General features: G+C 44.9%; 1 protein-coding gene across 4 annotated transcripts in view; it reads left to right on the top strand.

The window, feature by feature from the left end:
• OBSL1 (obscurin like cytoskeletal adaptor 1) overlaps positions 1–15,695 on the top strand; it is a 246,191-nt gene that overhangs the window by 24,480 nt on the left and 206,016 nt on the right. For all 4 annotated transcript variants that reach the window (XM_063933802.1, XM_063933805.1, XM_063933804.1 and 1 more), the window contains 3 exons: positions 2,553–2,819; positions 4,496–4,756; positions 7,696–7,971. In XM_063933802.1, coding sequence (XP_063789872.1) covers positions 2,553–2,819; positions 4,496–4,756; positions 7,696–7,971 — 804 coding nt within the window. The remainder of the gene's footprint in view (positions 1–2,552; positions 2,820–4,495; positions 4,757–7,695; positions 7,972–15,695) is intronic.

A 15,695-nucleotide genomic window follows, 5' to 3' on the forward strand; every position in this document is an offset into this window, starting at 1 on the left:
CTGGATCACCCCTATGGCACGTAGTTATGTGGCCCAAAATATCGACCCCATTACGATGTCATTTAAAGAAAGGGCTCATAGCTGGAAAAAGCTACCACTGTCTATCCTGGGTCGGGTTAATTTATTCAAAATGATAATGCAGCCAAAGTTCCTATATGCCCTACATAACTCTCCGGTCTACCTCCCGAAAAAAGTCTTCACTGTAATTGAGGGCGTTATGTCCTCATTTATATGGGGTAATAAACCAGCAAGAGTCTCTATTAAAACGCTGAGTAGATCACAACTCTCGGGGGGTGCGAGTCTTCCCAATCTGAGACTATATTACGTAGCAGCACAAATGTCCCAGCTTGGTGAATGGACTGGAGATTCCTTGGATCCAACAATGGGGGGTCTTCTGGCTGAGCGGGCGAGGTGCTCTCCTGCTTTCTCCTTTTCTCCTCTTCAACTCCTTCTTTCTGGCCGTGCGGCTTCTGGTTTGCCTCCCTTGTTACGCCAAGCCTTGCTAATCTGGCGCTATGCACATACTCTATATGATTGGGAGGGGCAAGACGCCAATACTCCGCTATGGTTTAATAGTACGTATTCAGAGCTGTACAAGATATCTCCAGATAATATTTGGATAACTAAGGGTGTAATATCTCTAAAACAACTCTACCAAGATGGAGTGCTCAAGTCTTTTCAGCAATTGAAACTCGAATTTGATATACCTAACACTGCCTTGTTTCGGTACTTTCAACTTAGACACGCTGTGCAGACCCAGTTTCCTCATGGCCCACCTCCAATTGCAGATTCACCCGTTAAGTCGTTGCTCACCTCTCTTAGTCGAAGGGGAAAAATATCTGTCATATATACTGCTTTGAATAACAAATATGGTCATGATCATTTGAATACACTTCGCATCAAATGGGAGACTGATTTGGGACCTCTATCCCAGGAGCAGTGGATCCAGATCCTGGGCTCCATTAAATATACTACGCCATGTATACGATATAAACAAGTCTTTTTCTACATTCTGCACAGGGTGTATCGAACTCCTGTCACTATGCAGAGGGCTGGTCTTAGAGATAACGCTTGCTGCCCCAGATGCCGGGAGACCGATGCCGGATTCTGGCATTTGTTATGGGACTGCCCTGCAATTTCCCTTTTCTGGTGTAAGGTATGGGGCGATATAACCATGACTGCCCCATCCCTCCCCGTATTGGACCCCGGCCTATGCCTGTTTGGATTAGATCTTGAGGAAACACACTCTGTGGTATTGTACAAGTATGTCCTGTGTCTTACTACGCTGGCGAGGGTTGTCATTGCCAGGGTTTGGTTCTCAGCTGACATGCCTAGGGTGGAGCAGTGGAGGGCGTTAGTAAATTCAGTAATACGACACGAGAGATATATGTATAAGATAAGGGGTTCCTCCTCTCAATTTACAGAGAAGTGGGACCGCTGGTGCAGCACAAGGCTGGCCAGACCGACACTGGACACCTAGTCCTTCTTTACATAGATATCGTTTGATAAGAAACCTTAAGTGAATATAATTGATGCACACTACATGTTGAACTTTAACATATATAATTTTTATTGATGGCAATTGTTACAGTCAATAGAATGCTGATGTTTGTTTTGAGTTATGTATAAATGTCAAAAAACCAAATAAAAAAGTACTTGATTTAAAAAAAAAAGAAATAGCATAAGGCAAAAAGGTAGGATAACCGAAGGCTGGATACCTCCCTTAATCATTGGTGGCTCAGTCATAATCAGTGAGTCAGTCATAAAGACATCTGTGCTTAAGTAGGAGTATCCAAAAGGAATAAACTGGGTGTTCTCACCCAGGGCCAAGCTTGGCACACTGTCATGTGCACTGAGAACAAAATATTTATTTATTGCTCGATGTATCACTAAAATTGAAGCTGGTAATTACACCACTGTAACAAAACAGGGTGGTCTTCAGTATGCCGGCTGTCAAGAGGGTGGTGTTCAGTATGCCGTCTGTCGGGATCCCGGCGCACAGTATACCGGCGCCGGAATCCCGACAGCCGGCATACCGACACTTATTCTCCCTCGTGGGGGTCCACGACCCCCCTGGAGGGAGAATAAAATAGCGTGGCGCGCATAGCGCGCCACCGTGCCCGCAGCGTGGCGAGCGCAGCATGCCCGCAAGGGGCTCATTTGCGCTCGCCACACTGTCGGTAAGCCGGCGGTCGGGCTCCTGGCGCCGGTATGCTGGTCGCCGGGAGCCCGACCGCCGGCATACCATACCACACCCAACAAAACATAATGGTATATAAAAAAAAAAAAGGGTTTGAAACTTTTGCACCCCTGTAAATCCTGCTACCTAAACCACTGCTCCTGTCTGATTCATAATAGTTGGATGCAGTCAGTATACCGGTTCATGATAGTATGATTCTTCCTTCAAGGCTGCACATAATATTCATTATATATAATAATTCATGTCCTACTATTAATTCTCAACCCATCCGTTATATAGATAACATTGTAATTGTATGAAATGCTACACCCAATGACAAAAAATTGTGACCTGTGCTTCTCTCATTCCTCAGAGGTAGGTGATCGTTTTCCTGCTCCACTGAGAGACATTGCAGTGAGGGAGGGGCAGGATGCCATGTTAGAGTGCTCAGTCCCAGACGGAACCCACACTACTTGGTACCTGGAGGATCAGAGGCTTCACCCAGGAAAGCGTCACCATATGGAAGAACATGGTCCCATCAGACGACTGATAATCCGAGGAGCTCGAACTGATGATGATGGAGTGTATGTGTGCCAGACTAATAAAGGGGCTCAAAGCATTGCAGAGGTGGCTGTTAGAGGTGAGACTCACATATGCATTGAACCTTTCAGTCACCTTCAGTTCAGTATTAAGTTAACACTTCATTTTGTTCCAATGGCCAACAATATCTGTGACAAAGCCGTATTCTCATGAAAAAATGCATTTTCTTAACATAAATATCGGAGGCAGAGTATAAGAATAACATTGCCATGTTACCAAGGTTTGTTTTATTTTACAAAAACGTTACATAAAGTGTTATCAGTCCTGGGGGGAGTAATTACTCAAATACAGTGACGCATATGGTGGTGGGGGGTGTACTAACACAGTGGGGGCCTTTGGACTCTGGTGGGCGGAGAGCTGTGCCACTGAGGATCTATCACCACTAGAAGTTGGGAAGGTAATGCCATTGAGTATATATTGCTACTGGGGGATTTATTGACACTGAGGGGTGGGAGGAAATTTTTACAATGGCAACGTATGGGCATGGAGAAGTAGGAGAGGGGGGTGCGAGCAGGGCTTCCATCAGAAATTGTGGGGCTCACCACTGACAAAATAGCCAGGGTCCCAGCTCAGAAACTGTAGGGTTTGCGGGCAGTGGTGAATTTCCCATAAGGCACGTGCCTAGATGCGGCACCTGTTGGGGGCAGCACTTGGATGCTTGTTTTGGAACTGTCAGAACTGAAAAGTACCAGTAACTGCAAAATATTTCCACTGTACTGTACTATATGCCATCTTGAATGGAGTTTAAACAGGTAGGGCATGGCCATGCTGCCCGTGTAAACCATCCTACTTAGTAAATATGTTTACATAATTAAAAAATACAAAAATGCTATAGTGGCTTTTATTATTATTTTATTAGATTGGTTATAAACCCTCATTTGATGATAGACAATCAATAAAAATAATAACATTAAGCGAGGTGGTGCATCCGTTACTACTGTGCCTAGGGGCATCCTAACCCCTAAATTCGCCCCTGTAGGAGGGTGGGAATAGGGTGGGTAGTGTATGACCCCAGGGCTGGGTGGAGGACTACAGGGTGGTGACAGGTTGCAGTGCAGATGGTCTGTGCCACTTACCTAAATGCAGGTCTTGAAAATGCTGCAGCACTGCAGTACCCGCTAGTCAGAGCAGATGACAGTTTCTAGTCTGCGTTCTTCCACAGCAAATCCCGGAAGCGCTGCAGACGTATGTATCAGACCGGGCCAGCAAGCAGTATGAGACAGTCCAGCCGCTGAACGGGCCCCCCTCTCTGTCCGTGTCCGGGACTCAAACCCCAGTGAGACACCCCCTAGACATTGTTTTTTTTTTCCAATAAAATATGTAAATATATATTTAAACATGTTCTAAATGTAATTACATTTACAAAAAAAACAACACAATCTCTAAGTGTTTTTTTGTAGCCAGTAAAGTGGTTCACAATATTAGGCCTTGTACATTAAACTACACCCTTAGTTATTCCTCCAGTAACCCTTAACATTCACAGCTGTCAGTCCTCCGTTTCAGTTTCTACTTTCCTGACTAAAAAACACCCAAAATTATAGCTATTTTTAGACATGCGCTCAGCTGGCTTTTTTTTTTTCTTCCTATGGACATTCAACAGCTTAATGTTAATGCTATTTACTCACAATGTGTGAAAATTGCACAAGCAGAACAAGCCCTGCTTATCTCTTTCCTTATGGCTTGTCCTGTGCTCAACATACTATATCTATCTCCCAGGACCTATTGTGAAGAAGTTGTCCCGTCGTTTAGAAGTAGCTGAGGGCGGAAACGCGGCATTTTGTGCAGAGACTGAGAGTGACATCGAGCAGGTCGGCTGGACCCATGATGGTCACATTCTTTCTGAGGATCATAAGACGGTTGTGAAGAGTTTTGGAAGGACCCATGTCTTGGTGCTGGTCGGGGTCACACAAAAGGATTCTGGTACCATCCAGTTCCATGCAGGACTGTCCGAATCCTCCTGCCAACTCCGAGTGAAGGGTGAGAGAGACCATTGCCACTCTTTTATACTAGTGGTTGAGTTTAAAGAGTGGACACTGGTAAAGTTATAGTCAAGAGTCAATAGCTACAATGAAAACATCAAGCACATTAAAGATTTTAAATTTTCATCTATTAATTCCATGAATAAAACCAGAATAATTTAGTTAAACAATTAACAGTACAAAACCAGGAAATAAAGTTGATAGTTGTCATGTTTGCTGGGCTGAAATAAATCATATGCATATTTTGATGACATTTAAACAAAAATGGATCTAACATAAAGTAATTGCTGAATTATGTCCATTTTTACGTGGTGAACCGGTATTTAAGAGGTTAATTACACAGTGTATTTGAGTACAGCTTGCTGAGCTACCTCTTCTTAAAATGTTGCTGGATTAACAAAATCCCACATGTCTGCGTTGTAACGGTTACTAATGAGATAACCAAATGGTTCTGTCTGTCCTGTGTTCAAGGTTTGTGTCCTATAAACCTGAGGCTCTATTTCAGCTACAGTATTCGTCCCTGATATGTTGCATCGGAGTAACAGTAACATCCACTGGGAACTAGGGGACCTTAGACTTGGATAAAAATGTCTCTCTGGATAAATGCACACATGATATCTTTAGAAAGCAGCTGTTATTCAAGGCCCAAAAGTAATTGATATATACTGTACAGTATACTGTGTATGTATATATATGTACGTATGTGTGTGTGTGTGTGTGTGTGTGTGTGTGTGTGTGTGTATATGTGTGTGTGTGTATGTATGTATATATATATATATATATATATATATATACACACAAATATATACTGTATATATTTGTGTATGTTTTTATATATATATATATATATATATATATATACTGTACTATAACTATACTAGTTTTATGCAGGTATGGAAAAAATCCTGCAAAGTATGCTTTCAAAGATAGAAGTGTTAATAGTTTATTTTTATCAATTAACAAAATGCAAAGTGGATGAACATAAGATAAATCAAAATAAAATCAATATTTGATGTGTCCACCCTTTGTCTTCAAAACAGCATCAATTCTTCTAGATACTCTTGCACTCACTTTTTGAAGGATGTTCCAAACATCTTGGAGATCTAACGACAGATCTTCTGTGGATGTAGACTTGCTCAAATCCTTCTGTCTCTTCATGTAATCTCTGTGAAATTAGTCAGATTGGTCCCCTGCAGTTTGTTCTTATGCATAATGAAAACAAAACTGTCATACTTCATATATGCAGCAGGGCTGGCAACAGAAATCTTGGGGCCCGGTACAGTGATATCTCTGGGCCCCTCAGATTTTATATATATATATATATATATATATATATATAGATAGGGTTTTTTTTATATTTCTTAAAGCGCAATGGAATTTGCTGCTCTATATAAGAAACTGTTAATAAATAAATTTGTATATATTTATATTCCTCCCCCACACACCCTACAGCCTGTCTCTTCCCAATCACTCCATGCTGCATTCCCAGCTCCCCTGCCCCATCCCAAAGCCCTGTATCTCCTCACCGGGGAGAGACTCACCTGTGCTGCACTCCTCAGTATCCAAACCCTCACGCCACACAGCAGGTACCATGCTCCCCACCCCACCAGGACAGGCCGGCGCAGGGTATGGGAATCCAGGCCAGTGGAGCTGCTGCTATGACCCGTAACTGCCTGCAACAGAGCTGGACCCAGAAGAGCAGGTGTACATTCTCACCGCAGTCACTGTGTGTGAGAGGCTCCTGTCACTCTGAGGCTGCACCCACACCACCTACAGCTCGCTGCCCTATTTGGACAAGACAGCTCACATCTCTGCCGGGCACTAAGTGGCGTATCCTTGGGGCCCCTCTGATCCTTGTGGCCCAGTTAAGGTGTCCCCTTTGATCCCCTGTCGCCAGCCCTGCATATATGTAAGCTAATTGCAACAAAGCTTGCACTCTCCTAGCTTCATGGAGCATCATTGTCCTCTGGAACAATTAGGACATAGGGTGTAGTATGGCTGACCGCCGGTCAGCTTACCGACGCCGGGATCCCGGCAGCATACCGACGCCGGGATCCCGGCGGGGAGGGGCGAGTGCAGCAAGCCCCTTGCGGGCTCGCTGCGCTCGCCACGCTGCGGGCTCGGTGGCGACCTGCACGGGTTCTATTCCCACTCTCTGGGTGTCGTGGACACCCACGAGTGGAAATAGTCCCTGTTGGTCGGCATGCCGACCATCGGGATACTGAGCCGGCGGGATGGTGGAGGAGGTCATGTGACTGTCGGTCAGCAGACCGCCGGTCACATGAATACCACCCAGGACATAAAGGGCTTCATTGCAATTCTCCTTGCTCCCTGACAATAAAGCGTCAGTTAGTCTTATATTGCTGTGCAGTTCGAGTATTGTGTTATAGCCTGGGGATCTATTTTATTTACCTCCCTCGCAGAGCCTATCCTATAAATATGGGTCTAGAAATACTTTCTGAATATTTATATAACAGTATTAAAGGACCACGATTCCTAAAATGTAATTTGCAATATGAAAGCAAGAGATGGTGACCGGCGGTATCCCAAACGCCGTTCACCCAAACCCAACCCTTTTCAAACAATCCTCCCCTTCACTCTGGGATGTGTATCATTATCTCAAGCCATTGGAGCACTGTGTTTTACAGTTAGTTTGAGACTGTGAGCAAGTTGATATGAAGAGATTTAACTCTGCTGTAGATAGAAGCTGTGACCAGGCTTATGATGTGCCACATTTACTAGCTGCAGGTCTACTGTGTAGGATGTGGTTTCAGCATTGACTGATTTATCCTGAGTGTAGTGCACCAGTAGCTGAGTTCTGGTAAATGTCAGGTTCCATCTTTCAAGATGTGTTATTATATTGGATGGAATAATGCTATAGATATAGAAGCCATCATAAATAAAACCTGCCTGTTATTTCTCTCATTACCCGTTCAGCTCGTGGTTCAAGCATAGCTCCGGCCTCCGGAGAGCCAGCCAGCAGGACGCTGGATGCTGGACAGCCTATTTGTCTCAGTTGTCAAGTACCTAGCTCAGGTGCTAAGGTCCACTGGATGAAAGATGGGCAGGAAGTCGAGCCAGGAGGACGTATATCCCTCCAATCAGATGGCAGAATGAGGAGGCTCCTTATCTCATCCTCAGACCCATCCGATACAGGGACCTATACCTGTCACTCAGCCAACGACAGCTCAACCTTCTCAGTTACAGTGACAGGTAAGAACGGAGATCATGTGTTATCTCTCTGTTACCTGGTTATGGTTCTGCAGCACAAGTTTTACATGAGACGCGTATTCACTCCCTCTCTAAATTACCCCACTATGTCTTTATCTGCAGTTTATTTCAACTTGTCTAAAATTACTTATAGTACACAGTGTAAATCTACTTTAGATTTTATTGCTATTGTGGGTCATCCTCTCAAAAATTACAATCAAATTTGTGATATCCATTTTTTACTGATACAGGTTGAGTCTCCCTTATCCAAAATGCTTGGGACCAGAGGTATTTTGGATATGGGATTTTTCCGTATTTTGGAATAATTGCATACCATAAAGAGATATCATGGCGATGGGACCTAAATCTAAGCACATAATTCATTTATGTTACATATACAACTTATACACATAGCCTGAAGGTCATTTTAGCCAATATTTTTAATAACTCTGTTTAATGCACAATGTGTGTGTACATTCACACAATTCATTTATGTTTTATATACACCTTATACACACAACCTGAAGGTCATTTAATACAATACTTTTTATAACTTTGTATATTAAACAAAGTTTGTGTACATTGAGCCATCAAAAAACAAAGGTTTCACTATCTCACTGTCACTCAAAAAAGTCAGTATTTCGGAATATTCCGTATTTCGGAATATTTGGATATGGGATACTCAACCTGTAATAATTTACATCAGTATTCAATGTTAGGAAAATGGTATTGTCCGTCATAAGCACATGGTGTCAGATCATCTTCGAATTCTGTTCCTGTAAAAGTGTCTGTATTCATATGCTTACCAGTATTACCAACAGCAAATACATTCTGTGAGTTGTCCCTTTCTAATCAAACACAAAAAGGAGTAAGTACCTCCTAGAGCACATAGAGCTGGATTTAGACCTCATGGGGCCCTAAGCAAGATACCAATTCCTGATATATGCCCCTTACATAATTTGTTGTCTTTCCTCTTTATATTTTGTTACTGTATATTACTTTCCCCTTCACTGATTGCACCATGGCCCTCATTCCGAGTTGTTCGCTCGCTAGCTGCTTTTAGCAGCATTGCACACGCTAAGCCGCCGCCTACTGGGAGTGAATCTTAGCTAAGCAGAATTGCGAACGAAAGATTCGCATAATTGCGAATAGAAATTTCTTTGCAGTTTCTGAGTAGCTCGGGACTTACTCTGCCACTGCGATCAGTTCAGTCAGTTTCGTTCCTGGTTTGACGTCACAAACACACCCAGCGTTCGCCCAGACACTCCCCCGTTTCTCCAGCCACTCCCGCGTTTTTCCCAGAAAAGGCAGCGTTTTTCCGCACACACCCATAAAACGGCCAGTTTCCGCCCAGAAACACCCACTTCCTGTCAATCACACTCCGATCACCAGAACGATGAAAAATCCTTGTTATGCCGTGAGTAAAATACCTAACTTTTGAGTAAAATAACTAAGCGCATGCGCTCTGCGAACCTTGCGCATGCGCAGTAAGCGACTAATCGCAATATAGCGAAACTCGGCAACGAGCGAACAACTCGGAATGAGGGCCCATGTTCCCTTACCTCTAAATCCATTATTACACCACTCAGTTACTGCATTTGTAGATTACTGTTCCCCTCACTAAATGTAGCAGGTCCTCGGACCCCATTATTATACCCTCACTCACTAACTGCATTGTATATGAGTATCCCAGGCAGGGGCATATTAAGAGAGGAGGAGGCCCGTGTGCAGCCTTCTGCATCAGGGGCCCCTTCCTCTCTGACCAATGCACAGGTTTTAATACTTACTTCTCTGGAGTCCCCCGGCAGTGCCATCCTTCTCCGCAGGGGCAATAGAGTCTGAGCACAGACTCTATTGCGCATGCGCAAAACTCCGGAAACACGGTGCAGCTGCCATTTTCCCGAAGACTTTCCTAATGCCCGAAACTCCGGAAAAATGGCCGTCGTGCCATCTTTCCAGAGTTTTCAGCAGGTGCAATAGAGTTTGTTCCCCCTAGTGTTCAGACTGTATTGCGCTGCCGAGAAGGGATGGCTCCGACAGGGGACTCCAGAGAGGTAAGTATTAAACAAATGGGGCCTGTGTGTCCTGCACCCATTATAGATATGCCAATGATCCCAGGCTTGCTAATTGTAGCAAGCCCCATCACCTAAAATACTGTTTATTATCCCCCCTCACTGACCAGATTTTCTAACAGCATTATATAATACCCATTACACCACACAGTCAGTGACTGTATTGATTATGTATCAGTGAAACCCCCCCCCCCCTCACTGATTGTAGTGCCTGCTACAATCAGTGAGGAGAGGCGAAGGGAGGCACTGATAATGGAGTCCTAATGAATGCAATGATATATAATACAGTCACTGACTCAGAGGTGCAGTAATGAGTATTTTAAAGGATGAGGGACCTGCTAATGTGCAGGTCTCTGGGAAAATGGCGTGGCCATTTTACCACTGATATTCCTACTGCACATGCACAAAACACCGGGAAAATGGCCGCCACACCATCTTCCCACTGATTTATATAGCACCGCTGCTGTGATGCGGGACTCCAGAGGGTGAGTATTGAAACAAATGGGTGCAGGGTGTGCTCCAGGGCCCGTGTGCACCCATTATAAATACGCCAGTGATTGATTATATTTCAGTGCCCCATGATTGTATCTTGCATCACCTATACACAGTAGTACTTCAAATAGAGTATAGTAGCATATTGATATATCACCAGTCAGTGTGTGCCTCCCCCAAGTTATTATTGTAGCAGATGTTATACACCGTACTTAAAATAACACTGTCCACCCAACCAAAAATACAGTAATAGGGTACACTGGAAGGGAGACAATGCCGACGCCATAATCCCGACAGGCGGTGAAATGCAGCCACCGGAATACTGGCGCCACAGCATGTCGTGGCGAGCGCAGCGAGCCCGTAAGGGGCTTTCTAGCGCTCGCCGGTAATAAGTATGTATTGCCACTGGAAGACCATGTTTTCTCTGAGCACGCCTCGGCTTTTCTCTCTGTGTCTGACATCATACACTCATGACGGGTCTCATGCACAATACTGCAGGACTGGAAACAAAGACGTGCGCTGGAGCCAGTACCCAACAGCTGTTTAATCACTGACAGCCTGCCGGGAGTATATAGCCAGCTCTGCTCTCGGATAATTTCAGAGGAGCTTGCAGTCCGCTGGAAATGCACTTTAAACTGTACAGTCTTGTCGGCGGGCCCTCCTGGGACTGGCAGGGGCCCCTGGGGACCCAAAGGGCCCTAAGAAGTCGCTTTGGTTGCCTTATGGTAAATCCGCTACCGAGAGCACACACATTTACTGTCCTATCTCTCCCATTTACCATGTTGCTCTTCATCCACATTGCCAGCAAGTGGTGGCTTTGACCTCTCTTTATGCCTATTATTAATGTTAAGTGATTTCAGTTTTAGGAGATTTATTTTTCTACTAGTTTTACAGCGCAGTCACTGGTATGTTGAAGATAAATAGATGCATTTATTTTTCTTGTTAGCTGGTAAAATATTATTTGTTGAACATGACTTGGGCTGTAGAGTATCCTAATTCTCCTGGATTAATGAGCTCCAGAACATTCTGTTGGGGCACATTCAGGTTCTTTGTAGCCTACATTTATACATTTCAATTTATTGGTCTATTGGTTCATAAAACACCAGCAACAAACTCTAGTTAGATGGGAGCTCTGGTAATACTGAGTGGAAAAGCAGGATTAATACACATTAGTTTGATAGACATTAGACTAATTACTATATACTATATTAGACACGGACTGCATGTTTCTTATAGGAAAACAAGATTGAAAGCCAGCACCTTCAAATTGTGTGAACGCAGTTTCAATGTTTTTTGTACAATCTTCTAAGAATAACAATCCCACATCACTGGTAATGTGTCCAAGGCTTGTGATATGAGTGTTAGCTGCAGATAATAAGTGTATTATTCATTATCATTAGTCACACAGAAAAGGAATGTTGGGTTCTAACAGGCATATGGAGGTGTTTTGGGAGAGCAGGCATGGTGAGGGGGCTGTGTTGCATGTGTCGTCTATTCTAAGAGCATGTGGTGTCTCGTTTTTTATTAAATGTACGCATTAACTTCTTACTGAAAGTAAGGGATATTTTGCAGTTCTTGTGAACTTTATCACGGTGCCCATCACTGGTTTTAAACTTTCCCGATCTCGTAACTTATAACTGTGAGTTCTCACTTTAATGTTTTTTTTAGAATTCTTGTGTATTTTAGCAATACTTAAACTTATGGATATTACAACTCTCCTTAGATTTTAGTAGACCTTAGACCTCTATAAAAATACTGAAGCTTCTGCTCCAGGCTTTCATATGGTCAAAGTTTTTTGGGCAATATAAGGGAGGTAATTACGTGACCGGCGGTTACAATACCGACGCCGGAATCCCGCCCCCTTACAGTCCCAACAGTCAGCATGCCGACTAACCTGGGACCATGTCAACCCCAATATAATATTACATTAGTTACATTAAGAGCTGCATTGCCCATATATTTTGTGCTCCAAGAGGAAGGTAACATATTGGGGGTGTCATGACTGTGGTTTTGTGAACCCGGTGTTAGTGAAGTCTGTGCGGGCAACTGGAGGACTATGTGAATATTAGGCTGGTCTGTAGGAATCAGTGAGAAGAAGGAGCAATCCCTGACCGGGGATCGAACCCGGGCCTCGGCAGAGGAAGCCGTATCCTGACCACTGGATCACCAGGGACTTTGATAGCAGGATGATGAATGTATAGGTGAGACTGTACTGGGTATAGAGTCACAGGAGTAGGTCCTTATGTACTCGAGGTTACTGGCAAGATAGTAAGACGGACTGGTTACTGGTGAGACTGGGATGCAACTGTAATGCGTGCTGGTACCGGATATAACTGGAAACGCAACTGAAAGTAGAACGATGACTGTGGCTATAACTCTAGTACGAGGCTGAAGAACCCTGCGGCTGTGACTGTAGAACACTGCAGCTGTGGTTTCCAGTTGAGACTGTGGAACACTGCACCATGCCTTTAAGATGAAAAACACTGCAACTGTGCCTTTAAGTGGAGATGGTGGAATACTGTACTGTGCCTTTAAGTTGAGACTCGTGGAAATACTGGATATCAATGGCAACATAAATGTAATCCAAACTGGGTAACAAAGAAACAGAGTTTTTACAGGAACTAAAGTACAAGGGTTACCTTTAGGGAGCTCAGCTTCAAAGCTCACACAGAGCTGTGTGTGACACGAGGAACTGGCCCAGTTTCTAACTCAGTCTCCCGACTTATACTTCCTGGTCCTTGGTGATTGGTGAGCAGTATCAGGTGATGCAGAGAGTCTCAGGCTGGCAGAGGATTGGACAGCTCTGGGTCAGGTGAACAGTCCCTGTCATGTGAGTACTCTAGACTAGGCTGTGATGTGGAGTGAGGCCTAGCAGGCCGAGAGAACACTGAAGCCTGAACTTCTGCAAACAGAGGATGCTGGCTTTTAGGCCTAAACTTCAGATTGCTGAATTCAGACTCACACAGAAGATCACCACAGGTGAAGCTCGTTAACTATTACCTTCCAGGCAGAGAACTCAGGTAACTCATGGTGCTGACAAGCTGTTTATGTCTGTGAGCAAAAAGGCACAGGATCCAGGACAGATGGCAGAGGTAAGTCACCAAATATGAAAACTACAGTCAGGATCGTGACAGTACCCCCCTCTTAAAGGGTGGACTCCGGACACCCATCTTGAATCTTAGAGGAACTTGAGAAATTCATACAGAAGAACTTAGGACCTTCGTCGATGCCTCTTCTTACGGGAACATTTGGTTGTGACCAGGGAGAGCGGAATTTCCTGTAAAGAAAAAAACTTCCTTAGAAAACATGGGACCTCCCCTGAAAGGAGTAGCATCATGAACTGGATCAAATTCAGAGTCTGAGTCCAAGTGTAATGGAAGATATGAATCTCCCTTAGATACACAGTTTGCAGATGAAAAGGAAGTGCACTGGAGTTTTAAATTCTCTGGGCTAGGAGAAACTCCTACATGACCAATTTTAATGGTCGGATTCTTACCGAAGGAGATACTTAGATTATTCCTGGGAGGACAGCACAAACTTCCTTCTTCATTCCCTTTAGAGCATGATTCTTTTACTGAGTCAGATTCCAAAGGTTTAGGACTAAATTCTTTAACCACAGCATTACTAAAAGTCTGTAAATCATGGAACACAGGATCATTACTCTCAAAAAGCGTGTTGGCCCACTCCAAAGCTCTTCCTCTGAATGCCACGAACAGATATCGAGTAACGTTGGAAGGAGTTACTGCACCCGAAGGATCCGACTCCATCAGAGAGAGAAATCAATCAGCCAGAGCGGCATATTGCAATAAATCTCCATCAAAGTAAATAGGTGGCAAAGCATCAGACGAAAGCTTAGAGGCTGAAACCGATGATGCACTCTCAGAAGCTAGATTGGAGTTAGTTTGTGGAACGTCAGGCTGATGAGAAACTATCCCTTCTGAAGTAGTCTGGCTGAAATCCTCAAATAAGACTGAGCAATCACTTGAAATCTCCTTCTGGATGGAGATGCTAGTAAAGCTGCACCACTTGCGTCTGCGACTGAGGTAAACGACTCTGGTGACTGGATTGAGGAAGTAACTTCGGTATCCTTCTCAGCGAAATTAGCCTGAAGTCCCATATCCAAATCAGCAGATAGAACATTAGGTTGCTCAGACAAGCTTAGGGACAAAGCTGAGAAAACTACTCAGATCGGTATTCAGCTCTGTAGCACGTTCAGACTTTAAGTGAGTAGCCTTGGGATTTTTCTTGACTTTGGCGGCTACAGCATAATTATTCTGACATTGATGAGAAGAGGTATTGGATTTCCCTGCAGAAGCTGTGGACTCAATGCTGGAAGACGAGGAAACAGAATCAGAGACAGACTGAAGTCTAATTTTAGAACTAGATGGTGGAAGTCCTTTACTCGGACCAATGCTTGGAATTGGTTTGAGTCCAGATGAGCTTGAACTGACTGAAACTGGAGAAATCTTGGGCTGAACAAGTAGAACCGGATTGGATCCGAGGATACTTGAATTGGCTGGAACCAAAGGAGACTGACCAGGCTGGTCCTGGAGTATTGCTGGACCAGCTGGAACCGGGATGGGCTGACCAGGCTGGTCCTGGAGTATTGCTGGACCGGCAGGAGCCCGGACGGGCTGACCAGGTGGAGCCTGGAGTATTGCTGGACCGGCTGGAACCGGGACGGACTGACCAGGTGGAGCCTGGAATATTGCTGGACCGGCAGGAGCCCTTTCTTCACAGGGCTGAACTAAGGCAGGAGCCCCCTCTTCACGGGGCTGGGCTGAGGCAGGAGCCCCCTCTTCACGGGGCTGGGCTGAGGCAGGAGCCCCCTCTTCACGGGGCTGGGCTGAGGCAGGAGCCCCCTCTTCACGGGGCTGGGCTGAGGCAAGAGCCCCCACTTCACGGGGCTGGGCTGAGGCAAGAGCCCCCACTTCACGGGGCTGGGCTGAGGCAAGAGCCCTCACTTCACGGGGTTGGGCTGAGGCAAGAGCCCCCACTTCACGGGGCTGGGCTGAGGCAAGAGCCCCCACTTCACGGGGCTGGGCTGAGGCAAGAGCCCCCACTTCACGGGGCTGGGCTAAGGCAAGAGCCCCCACTTCAGGGGGCTGGGCAGCACTCTGTAGACTCTCTGGCTGGGCAGCACTCTGTAGACTCTCTGGCTGG

This window comes from Pseudophryne corroboree, chromosome 7, assembly GCF_028390025.1.
Source record: "Pseudophryne corroboree isolate aPseCor3 chromosome 7, aPseCor3.hap2, whole genome shotgun sequence".
Taxonomy (NCBI): domain Eukaryota; kingdom Metazoa; phylum Chordata; class Amphibia; order Anura; family Myobatrachidae; genus Pseudophryne; species Pseudophryne corroboree.